Source organism: Uloborus diversus, chromosome 6, assembly GCF_026930045.1.
Source record: "Uloborus diversus isolate 005 chromosome 6, Udiv.v.3.1, whole genome shotgun sequence".
NCBI classification, from domain to species: Eukaryota; Metazoa; Arthropoda; class Arachnida; order Araneae; family Uloboridae; genus Uloborus; species Uloborus diversus.
The window spans coordinates 31370471-31384435 of NC_072736.1; the positions used below are offsets into that span (position 1 = coordinate 31370471).

General features: G+C 30.1%; 1 protein-coding gene across 1 annotated transcript; it reads left to right on the forward strand.

Moving 5' to 3' along the window:
* The first annotated feature begins 370 nt into the window (after positions 1-370).
* Positions 371-11502, forward strand: LOC129224386 (BTB/POZ domain-containing protein 6-B-like). Its single transcript, XM_054858829.1, has 3 exons — positions 371-500; positions 5885-6308; positions 9432-11502. The coding sequence occupies exons 1-3, from the start codon at positions 431-433 to the stop codon at positions 10477-10479; spliced, it is 1542 nt and encodes a 513-aa protein (XP_054714804.1). The 5' UTR covers positions 371-430; the 3' UTR covers positions 10480-11502.
* Positions 11503-13965: the final 2463 nt, after the last annotated feature.

A 13965-nucleotide genomic window follows, 5' to 3' on the forward strand; every position in this document is an offset into this window, starting at 1 on the left:
TTTTACTTGTTCAACAGACTTTTTATGGACAATAGCTAAACTAAATGTCCTTAATCACTAAAAATAGATGAAAATTTTAGATATAAATTAATATTTTAACCAGCACTTCGTATTTTCGAAGAAGCTTTTTGTTGTCACCCCCTGGCGGATAAAAGTTTTAATCTTAATCGTAGACGATCTCTGTTTTTTCCAACAGAAGAGTGAAATGTCTCACTTAACATTTTTATTTATTTTGAATAACATTTTATGAATAATTTATTCACACAAAAAGTTCTATTTCAAGGATCAAGATTCCATGCTGTGCTTGCAAAGATGATCTTTAAAATCTTTTTTTCTTGAAGTTCAATATGACCTCTCGATAACGATCTCTGTCAATGGCGTAGCTATGATCAATTGTATACATTGCTAAATCTGTTTTGAAGGGCGTATAATGTCTGCTAAAACAAATAAACGTCGCGAAGAAACTAGCTGTGCTCATTTCAATAAAACTTGGATGTTGGGTAAATTATTTTGCGTTCAATATTAAATGCATGAATGTATATTGTTTTACTTTATTACATTTATGTCACCCTCTTGTTCATAAAAATGCGAAATGTAAACAAATAGTATGTTTACATTAGTCACAATACGTACTCGCTATAAAGTTAATGAACATTTTATCTTTGGAATAGTCATATTTATCCTATTATTCCATTTTTGCATTTTTTTTTTTTTTGATTGAGATGAGATGAAATTTCAGTAGGAAATGACAATTATCGCTGTTGAAGACTTACTGATTTTACCCCTATGAATAAAAGTATAGCAATTAAGAAATGGTTATAGACTGTAGAATGTATCAATATCATGTACACTGTTGCTTTTATATTGTGCTATAATTAATGATAATAAGTTCTGACACTGGAGGGGGGGGGCAGCAGTACTTAATGACCAGAGATAAGTTTGTGTACCCCTACTAAATGATGTTCAATTCAAGTGAAAAGCAAGTGTGGCAAAAAAAAAAAAAAATAATTTATTTTTCAATGTCCTTTTTTTTTTTCGGACTTTGTTTACTAAAAATCTTTTAAGACAAATTTCATACCTAATTAATGTAAAAAAGCTAAGTCAAATGTGAATTAGTGTTTTCTGCACATATATTTATCTAAGGTTTTCAAACTGAGAAATTTTATGTGTATAAAGCCTCAAATTGTTCATTGTTAATTGTTCATAGTTCTACTTTTATTTTCAGAGTTTTGTGCTAATTTTTTGCTACTAGGACAAAGCAGAATTAGACACTTTATTTGTTATTAAATTTATCCTGCACTTAATCACAAATGTAATTGTAAGATTCTAAGATTTCGAATCGAAATATATGAAAGTCTTTCTGCAAAATTGTTCTGTAACTTAGTGTGGCAAGATTAAAGGTTAAATTTGTTCAAAATATATTTTATACAGAAAAATCCCTCTAATGCGGACACTAACGGGACAATTTTTTTGTCTGCAATAGAGAGGTGTCCACAGGACAGGGGTTTAATAATGTTATTTGGATTGGAACTGGGGAATTAAAAATTGTCTACATAAGAGAGGTGTCCGTCAGGAGGGGTTTTACTGTACATTAATTTCTAATTTGTATGTTTTTAACTTTTTAAATTCATAAATGTTTTATTGAATTAAAATCTTGACCTTTTTTTTAAATTTGAAAAGTAATAAGTGACAAAAAAGACAAAAAACTAAAGAAAAAAGACCTTTTTATTAAATTTTCGTAAAATGAAAATCTGCGAAGGGATGCAGTTTTGAATTGATAATTTGTGAGGCACTTTTATAACATATTAGCTAAGGGTACCCTCAAGGAAATGCCTATGCTTAGAATTTAAAGGTAAAGCTGATAAAATCTCCTCCTTTAGTTAAAAAAAAAATCTTTTTGTTTAACTAAAATGCATACATTTTTTTAACTAAGATCCAGAGGCGGATTTCAGTCAATTCAGGGGGGGGGGTGGCGGTTGAAAACTATAAAAGCCATTCCTCCCCCCCCCAAACCAGTCACGTAGGAGGGCGGGGAGTCTATTGCTCCTCCCCCCTTATCCAGTCTTTTAAATACTAATCGCCCCTCGTGAACTTATCACTTCCTTGAAGTGTCAAATCTCCGCTTTGGGGGCTATCAGCCGAAGGGTTGGAAATCATTGATCTAAGTCATAGCAATGTATTATTATACGATTGAAATTGCTAGTAATTCCTTCAATTCTATATTATTGGTTTAAGGAAAGGATGGTCACGGAGGGGGCGGTTGCCCCCATGGCCCCCCTAGTAAATCCGCCACTGCTAAGATCTAAACACAAACCGTGTAGTATTGAAATTCCTTATTAGAAAAATGATATCTGTCCCTTAAAGCTTCTTCGCCCTTACTCCGAAGAATAGATAATCAAATAAAAAGAGAGAACAAAGCAAAAGTTTTTTCACAGTAGAAAATATTTTTAATAAAAATGTTTTACCCAGGGTAAGCACTTGGGATTTCAACTATAAGCCTGTAAATTATCCAATTTTTCAAAGCCTTAGCCAAATTTCTAAAATCTTAGCCAAAGATTAATTTTAGTGAATTTTTTTTTTAATACGAAACTGTAGTTAACATAGTACAATTTAATAAAATATATTCACTGCAAATACTTACTTATATTTTAAACATGCAGCATACACTTAAGTTAAGTAAGAGACGTAATGGAAATATATAGGGCATTTAATAGTCATTTTGCAACCTTTATTTCTCGTGGTGGGCAGTGACTCAAAATCAATTCTCAATGTGGCAGATTTTGAATGCTCTTTTGGAGTTTTTAACAATCCTTTGATTTTTAGCATTGCAAGGAATTTTTATTTCCGTGTGGAAATTTTGGAGAATTTTTTTGTCAATGTTTGCGCTGAATAAAAGTTAGTTTTGCGTTTTTTTTTTCTTAAATTGCAGTTAGTGTGTTGCAGTTTTGGGTTTTGGGCTGTTTAAAACTGGTTTAGGACAGGACAGGTGGTTTTTGGTGTCCAAAAGTGCCTTAAACTGGCCAAAAGTATGCTAAAGCTAAAGGAATGTAATCTAATCAATTTGTATTTACTACAATGTTCATAACACATAAATATCAATGAGTTTTAATTAATGAGTATTTGATAATATTTTTCTCCAAAATGTTCATTTAAAAAATATTTTTACTTAAAAAAAATTACTAAATCTATAACATGAAAACTTCCTTTTGTAACAGTTGGTAGAGTTATGACAGAAAATTCGCAACAGCCCAAGACCATAAATTTCAGTTCCATTTATAATTCGTAGGAATGGTATTAAATGTGTAATATTAGACGCAAAAAAATTGCTTAATTTTTTAATGGTTACTGCATATATCAGTTTTACATGATGTTTTAACAAAAATTTTATTTGAATCATACATTAAAGAACAATAAATTGATTATTGAATATATGCTCTTATATTTTGAAACTTGTGCAATTTCTTTTTTAAATTCATATTTTTATTTTTCCGTATTCTTCCACCACTTCTTCAAAAAATTCCTGAGCATAGAGAAGCATAAAAGACATTTTCTGACAAAATTTGGTGAACGAAACTCTCCAGGAAAGCATTGAAAAAAAATTTAAATTTTATATTCAAAGCCAAAAACGGGCTTTTTGTTTTTTCATGTATTTTATTAAGAATAAGGGGAAAAAATCAGCAGTCATTATTTTTGAATTTTACTATGAAAAAAAAATTAAATAAAAAAACAGGTTGTTCACTCAAAGGTTGTTTGAGATAAAGAGCTGAAAATGAGGCTAATTTTTTTTATTTGACAACAAAATGATCCTCCAAGTGTAAGTCAAAAAAACGCAAGGGCAGATTTAACATAGAAACCCAGCTATAGCCTTTATTGTACCTTTTCAGAAGTTAAAGATTTTTCAAACAATATTTCTCCTACAGAAAGCGCTACTTGTGAGGACATGAAGTTACAAGATTTTACTTTTAATTATTTTATTCATCATCAAGTAACTAATTACAAATGTGAATATTAAACATTCTTAACCAATTAAATCATTAAATATTCATAAATTTCCAAAAAAAAAAATCGTTCTTCTTACAAATAGTGTTTAAAACCAAATACTCCTGGTTTTAACCAAAAAAAAAAAAACTTTTTTTGTAAATCCATCAACTACTCCTTGAATTTTGCAGTAGCAAACATACTGACCCTGCATTTTTATATACATTGATATCCCGTTACAATGAACTTCTAATGACCACAGATTTTGTTCATTGTAACGGGAATTTTGTTTTAATGGAATTCAAGCAATGCAATGGAAATTGAATCCGGACTAATGATTTATATTGTTGTATTGATATTTGTTGTGACCAGGACGGTTTAAACCAAATGGTGTTTTTTTTAATGTTTTTTTTCTTAAATTTTTCATCATTTCCCCCAAATGTTTCCATAAATTTCACATATTATTGCAAAGAAAAAACTATAGTTAATGAAAAGTATGTAGTAAAGCTTTATAGATAAATTACAGATTTAATTAAGTTAGAAACTTATATTTTTTAAGGTAATGCAAGTAGAGTAGGTAGGTATAAAATTGCATTTTTACCTGCACACTTTTTGCATCTCCGATAGACGATGCAGTCAGAGCAAGAAAAGAAAGTACATAAAATTATGAAAAGAGAAAATATTCATGTAACTCGGTGCTCTTATAAAAAAGATTTAATGCCATATTTTCACCTTTCAAAGAACTTTGTTGATTACAATATAATAAAAGAAATCTCAAGCTTGAATGTTGGAAGAATCAATAAACATTAATTGTTGTGACAGTCGTCATTATTAAAATATGTTAAAAGAGTATTCTCATTGAAGTTTGTACTGAGGCTTTCAGTTAAAATGATTTTTTTTTCTTTGATAAAAAAAATTGTGTTCCTAAATGCATTGAACTAGGAGAAATAATGTCTACAATGGAAAACATAATGATTTTCTGAAAACCTACTTATCCTGTTTCAATTATTGTTGTTACTGATACATTAGGTAAATAAATTACATGATTTGTAACGTTTTTTAAATTTTTAAACAAAATGCATTCATCTTTTGATTTTTAAAGTTATGTAATGTACATCAGACTTGTGATTAGTTTGTAGGTAGATACTACTGCAAAATACTTTCTGTGCTCAAGATTACATGATTTTAATTTATTTATTGTAGAAAGCCATAATTGTGAAGAAATTAATTTGCAGGAATTTATTCTTGGTTATTTAATTAATATTGTCTGAACTATCACAGTAAATTATTTCTTTGATTATTTATACCAAGATCCATTTACGTATTATATTTTTTATATTAGTTAAAGATTTTCAAACAATATTCTCCTATAGAAATCTTTAAATATGAGGAAATGAAACTTAATTATTTAATTAATTACAAAGAAATTAGGTGCAAACATGAACATTAAACATTCCTTAACAATTAATTCATAAAATCTTCATAATTTTCCTAAAATAAAATTATTTTTCTTTGAAATAATGTGTAAATAAAATAAATCCGGTTTTAACCGAAAAGAAATATATATATAAATAAATAGAAATATATATATATATATATTTGGGGGGGGGGGGTAAAAAAACTGGCTTTTTTATAACCCTGATTGTTATGGGATTTCACTGTATGAGATAGACGTTTGTAAAGAAGTAGCTTTTGAAATGAAAAACTGTAGGTAGGTACCTCGCAGTAATCCCAATTTGTGTCTGGATCAATCACTAAGTATTCTTCATTTATTAATTCATTTTCTCTAATTTTGTTCTGCTTATAATATGAAACTATTACATTTATCACTTGTTTTAATTCATTTAATTTCTAAGAATTTGTACTGGCCTTTTTTTTTATTAAAAAGTATCCGCTTGCATTTTAGGATTGGGCAATTTGCAAACTATTCCAGCTAATTTGCCATTACAGTACTCTCCACCGCCATCATTAGTCAGCCCTCTCCCAAGCCCAATTCTCAAGTGTTCCGTGTCATGTAGTCCGTCTCCGGCTTCAGGGAGTGGAAGCAGCACTGGTGGAACAAGTCCTGGAAGCACATCGGATCCCAATTGGCAATCAAATCACGCCAGTGTTCGTGAGAGAAATGCTGCAATGTTCAACAACGAATTGATGAGTGATGTGCATTTCTTAGTAGGTCCCAAAGGAAATGCCCAAAGAATACCTGCTCATAAATACGTGCTTGCAACTGGAAGTTCCGTTTTCTATGCAATGTTTTTTGGAGGCCTGGCTGACAACGAATCGGAAATTGAAATCCCGGACGTGGAGCCTGCAGCCTTTCTAACTCTCTTAAGGTACTTTACTTCACTTGAAACTTGGTACTTGTAAACCTGTTTTGGGCTTTTTGTAATTCTTTAAATTATATTTTCAATTCAAAATGTTTTACATTTTCAATTTTTTCTGTTTTTTTTTTTTTTTTTTTTGGAACCACAACTTAAAACTCTAAATCTTACCAAATGATAAAAAATGTGACTATCCATATCCAATAAGAAAAGTAATTAAACATTCAAAAAAAAAAAAGATATTAAGACTGAAAAAAAAGTGCACCTGGTTGGCCATCATTGTCCTAAACTTTTGTTGTCAGGATAAGCTTCACTATTTCTTTGGAAAATCTGTTACACAAGATCTAATATTTATCTTCACTATATTATTTTCCCATTAAACTCATTTATGAAGGCTACACCCTTTTCAGCCTGATCATACATAACCAATTGAAATTCCTTTGATTATTTAAAGTGCTTTGTAATAATCCTCCTAATATACCAAGATTGGTGGATTTATGTCCTGTGCATTAGAACCAATCCTCAAAGTCTGATCTCAACTGCTGAAACATGTTGTAAAGGAATATTAGTTTTTTTCTTGCTGAATACATTGGCCGCCGCTTATATGAAAAATGTTTGTCCTAAGCAGTTTAGATTCCATAAGGTGGCTGATTCAATAAAGTGGCTAATTCAATAAAGCTGGATTTCGTTCTGTTTTTGACAATTTAATTCATTAAAGTGGTTGATTCAGTTAAGCAGCATCCACTGTACAACTTTTGCTTAGAGTAGTATCAGTTGCTTCATGCTTACATTTTAAGTTTACTAAGTTTTAAAGTTATTGAAATACAGTAGAACTTTGATTATTCGAACTTCGATGAACCAAGGTTTCTCTTAACCGAGCCGATAATGAAGTCTATTTTTCAAAAAATAATGTAAATCGAATAAAATGAGGAATTTTCAATTTGAAAATAAAAATATTTTCTGGAAAATTGTATTGTATGTTTTTCAATGCATCTTTCAATATTTAACTTGAAATAGCTAAAAAAAAATTCAATTGACTTTTTAAAACAAACTACAAGTTATTTTTCACTTTAATTTTTTTTACTGTAAAACATTACTTATTATCTGATCATCTTTTATAAATATTGTCTCGTATTTTTAATTAATACAGTTTACGCTCCTGACAAGTTTTTATATAAAGTTTCTATTAACCTAGAACTCTGACATCCGAGGCTCTAGCAGTCCCAGTTAACTCGGGTAATCAAGGTTCTACTGTGCTGTCTTTTGTATATAATTTTTCAATATTTTGTTTAAAGAGTAGAAATCTTGACTCTATTTTTTAAAATATTTGAAAAGATAATTATAGGCTAAGAGAGTGTCATTCTGTCATTAAAAGTCAGATGCCTCTTTTGTTTACTTAAGTTTTAACAATTTTAATCGAGTGTTTTGGTTTTAAAGCATATTTCGAGCATAAAATAGGAAGAAACTTTTGCTCTTAACATTTTATTTATTATTTGTCGGCAATGGAATAATCCATCATGCATCTGAGTGTTTATTTCACACATAAAATTTTAGTTTTACGCCTGCAAAATACTTAGCTTCAATTTTTAAGTGAAAATGCATTAATACTTCGGAAAAAGGCAACTAATTGCAGATTGACAAGATCCACCATCCTCCGTTGTCCAATAGAGGCATATTTTATTACTGTTTTGGAGTATTTTCACAAAATCATACTTTGAAAATTTGCACTTTCAAAAAATGTATTTACAAATCAGTACTGTCATAAAAATCTGCATCTTTGAATTGGAAATTTATTGCTTGGCATAAAATAAAATTTACTGAAAATAAACTGTTGAACTAATTAAAATGTGCATTATAAAAGTGCGACATTTTTGCATCATTTCTGTTCATTTTTATTCTCTTTTAGTTTTCATATGAAAAATAAATTTATGCCATTTTGGGGTATTATTGCATTGTGCATCTTTTTGCATCTGTTTCTGATTTGTCATTTTCTCCATAATTATCTGAACAGTACAGACTAAAAATCTATGGAGCTAAAACACAAAAGTATTTTTTTCCACAGCTTATTTTTTAAGCACTCCCCCCCCCCTTCCCACGCACACACACACACTCACAGAAAAAATCTTGCTCAAAATTTAAACTTATTGCTCTACTTGAAATTTACTGTTTGGGCACCACTTGGAAAAGTTGAAGTAAAATGTAATTTAACATGATCTGAAATAGTCGGAGATTTATTTTTTTCCCTATAGCATTGTAGGAAACCTTCATTAGTCACAACATTGAAATACACTGAGACCCCAAAACCCGAATGTGCAGGATCAGAACCTTTCTGTATTGTAAATTCTGATTGGGGGGAAAAAAATGTACCGTTCGATTAGGCAGTTTTTCCGAATTTATAAGAATTTTCTGGAATTTTTTTTTTTTTTATCCGCTTTAGTTTGTGTTATTCTTTTTTTTTAAAATCTTTCTCAGTCTCAATGAATGTATACTTTGGTTATGCTTTAAAAAAAAGACCAAGATAATTTACACTGGCGTATGGTTCAGGGATGTTGCTTTTTATTATTATGCATTATACAAAATGCTGATCGATACAATGAATAAATCCATGTTCATGTAAAAAATAACTTTTTTTTTTGTTCAATACACTGAACTGTATACTAATAAAAAATAAAAAGAAATATTGTAAACCAAAAGCGGGTGCTAAAATATTGTTGCACAATTGCAGCGAAATACTAATATTATATATGAAATGATGCAAAGATGAAACATAAAAAGAAGCTACAAGCACTGTGTTTTTCAAACATGTAATAGCCCGTTGTTAATGATTTATTATTGTCAACATTTGAAAAAATTTAAAAAAAAAAGAAGTTCTGGTCATACTGATAGTAATTTAAAAAAAAAAAAAACTTTCAGCTGCCTAAGTGGTAAAAACTGGCAGATTATGCATAATTGGCAAAATCCCTGCTTATCAGTTATTGCAAATTGATCAGTGCATCCCTACTAAGTAATGTACTTTATTTTTGTTAATGTATTTCTTAACTTTTTTAAATCTGAAATATAATTAGTTTAATTACCTAATTTTAAATTTGTACATATGTTATTACTCATTAAATCTTTTTTCAATTCTTTTTAAAGGTTCCTTTACTGTGATGACATAAACTTAGAAGCAGATACTGTATTATCTACCTTGTATGTTGCAAAAAAATATTTAGTGCCTCACTTGGCTAGAGCTTGTGTTGCATATTTGGAAACAAGTCTGACTGCAAAAAATGCATGTGTCCTTCTAAGCCAGAGTCGTTTGTTTGAGGAACCTGATCTTATGCAAAGGTGTTGGGAGGTTATTGACGCACAAGCTGAGTTAGCCTTTGCTTCAGAAGGTTTTTCTGATATTGATTATCGTACATTAGAGTCAATTTTGTCGAGAGAAACCTTAATGATTAAAGAATATACTTTGTTCCAAGCTGCTCTTAATTGGTCCACGGCTGAATGCTTGCGTCAGGATTTGGAACCCACAATTGATAATAAAAGAAAAGTTCTAGGTAATGCAATGCATTTAATAAGAATACCTACCATGTCATTGGAAGAATATGCCAATGGTGCTGCACAGTCCGGACTATTGACTTTACAAGAGACAAAGGATATTTTTCTGCATTACACTGCAAACAATAAACCAGCTTTACCTTTCCCCATAAAGCCACGTGTTGGCCTCAAAACTCAAGTTTGTCACCGTTTCCAATCTTCTGCATACAGAAGTAATCAGTGGAGGTATCGTGGACGATGCGACAGCATTCAATTCTCTGTCGACAAACGCATTTTTATTGTCGGTTTCGGACTTTATGGATCTAGTAACGGTGCTGCAGATTATACTGTCAAAATTGAACTGAAGCGAATGGGAAAAGTGTTGGCTGAAAATAAAACAAACTTTTACTCAGATGGGTCGAGTAATACTTTTCATGTATATTTCGAACATCCTATACTAGTTGAAGCAGATACTTACTACACGGCATCTACTGTCCTCGATGGTGCAGAATTAAGTTATTTTGGACAAGATGGTGTTAGTGAAATGACAGTTGGTTGTATCACTTTCCAATTTCAATGCTCATCCGACAGTACTAATGGAACTGGCGTTCAGGGAGGCCAGATACCAGAGCTCATCTTTTATGGACCTAGCCAAGAGTCGTGACTCGAAAAGAATCGCAAGACATATTGTGGCTTTCAGAAAAATGCTTTCATATTTGATCCCTATTCTTGCTTTTTTTCTGTTTTAATTTCTTGTGTGCGAAGAGTATTTATGTCATAATTTTGGTACCTACTTTGTTTTATAGAAGAATACTTCTATATATTAAAATTTGTGTGTGTGTCTGTGTATTATGCACACATATGCATGGATGCAGAGTTTATTCATGCCATCTTGCTTGACTGTTTAACAAGGGAATCACATCCTTCTTTGTCTCTAAAAGCCAATTATAAAGTGGGGTCCCCCCTCTTTTTTTTCAGTTTTCACTGCCAACTTTACTGGTTTTTGCAGTAGTTCTCTGAATTTTAAACATTTCTCCTGGTCTCCTGAGTTTTATTAAAAATCTACTGGATTTTATAAGTCTTTAGGAAAATGCCTTTATTTAGTTTATTTTGTGGGAAAACAAAAAACCCTATAAAATTATCTTTGAAAAGATTATCATGTTCAGGCATATTTGCTATATGGTGTGAAAACTTCCTGCTAAACTTAAAGTGCATCAAAATTTCACAACGTTATCAATGCTTATTAAGTTTGATCAAAAATAAGTTTTAACTGTATTTTAAGTATTAATTTAACTTTGTTTCTTTTGTTTCAAGTTCATTTAATTATTTTATGCTTATATGAATCAAAGAAGTTCCATATGATTTGTATTTAGATTGATAGTAAAAAATTTTTTCTTGGAATGTCCTTTTCCAGAAATCAAATAAGTACTTTTTGTTTTTCCCCATCTCTTTTCCATATTCTGTATTTGTTTGACTGTGAGTCATCTGTTAGCTCCCTGAAAATATAGAAAATAAATTACTATCACTAAAAAGAATCCCTTCTAAAAATCATAATTTCAAAAATAAACCTTCGAAAAAAAACAAATTCAACGACAATAAGAGCTGCAGAAAAAAAAGCAAAATAAAACATTTCTTTGCACCAAAAGTTTAAGGAATTAATGTATGCTACCAACAATTTGTTTTACGCTTGTCTTTCAAGATTGCTATACCTGATTTTATCTTTCCTTAATTGTTTGTCTTGCATTTTTTTTAATCCCCTTCCCCCTTTTTGTTTTCTATTTTTCTTTGGCATACTTTAGAGCGCAAATAAAATGCTTCTTGTTTCAGTGCAGATATATTGAAAAATTATGCCATTTTTTCAAAAGTCTTGTACAAACTCTGTGTCTATGTTTGTGTGTGTATAAAGTTTTATTATAATATTTAATATAATTTCATTTGAAATTCTTAATCTTAGATACTTTTGAAAAGCCTTATATGTTTTGCAAAATGAATTTAAATTATATACATATTTATATAGATATGTATTCTGCATAAATACATGTATAAACTACTAATATCTTTGTAGCTTTAAATGATCTTTTAAATATTAAAGAAATTGTTTCAATGTAAACTTCATTGTTAGTACAGCACTTGTTGATAGTGCATAATTAACTTGTACCATTTCTTTATAATGCCATTTGTAAAATACAACCAAATTTAACATAAATTTCTTCAATCAAAATAGATCAATCCGTTTGTTATTCCAGACATTTTTTTTTTGAAATAAAATTTATAATAGTTTTCAACAATATTCACTATTTATTTTTTAAATTGAAACTACATCCTTGATTTGGCATTGTATCCCAAACTATTCAGATGTAACGGTTATAACTAATTCAGATATGAATGTCATGTATCATAGTTACCAACCCCAATTTCTTCTAGAAAATCTTAAATTTTGATGTCTAAGTCCCTAACCATTTATAGCTTACATATAACCATCAAGCTTTAATAAAATTTCAAAAAATAAAAATATACTTATATTTTTCCTAAATTAGGGGGGAAAAAACAACACTGAATCATTTATCGTGAATTCTTACAGTTAAAATTTGCTTCTATCAGGCATCATTGTTTGGGCTATCAGGGAGGGTCAATCAACACCTGGATGTGCATTTTGCACTTAGTTTAGTGCTTTTTTCTTATAAAATAATTTGAGTATTTTTCCCTTCGCCCCCCCCCCCCCCCCCCCCCCCCGAACCGTAAAACATTGAAATTATGGGCCTGGCTTATAATATTGGTAAGTACCAAAGCAAAATGTTTGATCATTTTCTTTTAAATTCCTAGTTTTGTATATAGTAAGCGGTGCATATTGATACATGTCTTTTCTTTATTTAAAAAGTTAATTTTAAAATAAATCCCATTCTAACTTAAAAGAAAATTATATGAAATTGTATAGTTTCATATTTTCTGCTATACAAAAGTCTCCCTAACTATGAGTTTGCAATGTTTGCAGCTATAATATGTGCAATATTCATCATACATTCAAATTTTTTAGTCCCCCCCCCCCCCCATGATTGTTTACAACAACTACAGCTACACCTTACTAACATCTGAAAATTGTTTTTAGGATTTGATTAAAATTATTTTTAGAATAGATGTTATTTTGTTAAAAGTACGAAAAATCAAACATTTGGGTAAGGTATGTAATAATAAATCTAAATGCCTGATCAATTTTATTCAAGAAACGTATGAAATGCTGTGCAATATCTAGTATAATAATAAATTTTAAACATTGTGTTAATACTGTTACATTACATGAATGTGTCCAACAATTTACTATGACATATTTTTATTGAAAAATGAATAACTGTTGCTTAATTTGTTTATCATTCAAAATATGTAGACCTTGCTTTAATACTATTTTATCATAGAAGTTCAAACTTTTTATGCAATTTAATTATGCATATAATACGCCTTACTGTTAAAACAATTCTAAAGTTACTGATTCATGTCCAGAACATGGCTGCGTAACCATGATCATGTTTCTTCTATGGTATTGTGCTCTTTTAATTGTTTTTAAGCCGAATAAGATTGTGATATAAGAAATAACAACGTATAATTGCACAAAATTGTAGATTACTGCTGGTACATGTTTTGGGGGTTCCAAGGAAACCCCCTTTTTTGGAGGAAGGGAGGGGGGCTTTTGCTTATATTTCATGTATTTCATCCATAAGCAGTAAGCTCACTTATTTTGCATTGGAAAAAAAGTTCCCTATAGCCCTGAAACATGTGTCTGCAGTAATCTGTAATTTTTAGCAGTTACAATTGTTAATTCTTATTTTACTTTTCCAACTCAAAGGTATTTATTCAACCAACAAGATTGCTCGGAAAATTAGTAATTAATAGAGGTGGTTGCTCATTGAAGTTTCACTGTACTAGAACTTTTTGCTCTACAGAATCCATAGAATTATATTTATTACTTCATAACAATTGTGCATTTTTATTAATTTGACTGCATTTATTATATTACTTTATTTATTCATTTACTCTTCTGTTCTTTATCTAAGTTTTTTGGGAACGAGTAGCACTTTGGCCGAGTACCGAGTACTCGGCCTTTCACCACTCGGCCAAGTTATCAAGTACCAATTATGTTTTAAGAAGAACCACCGAC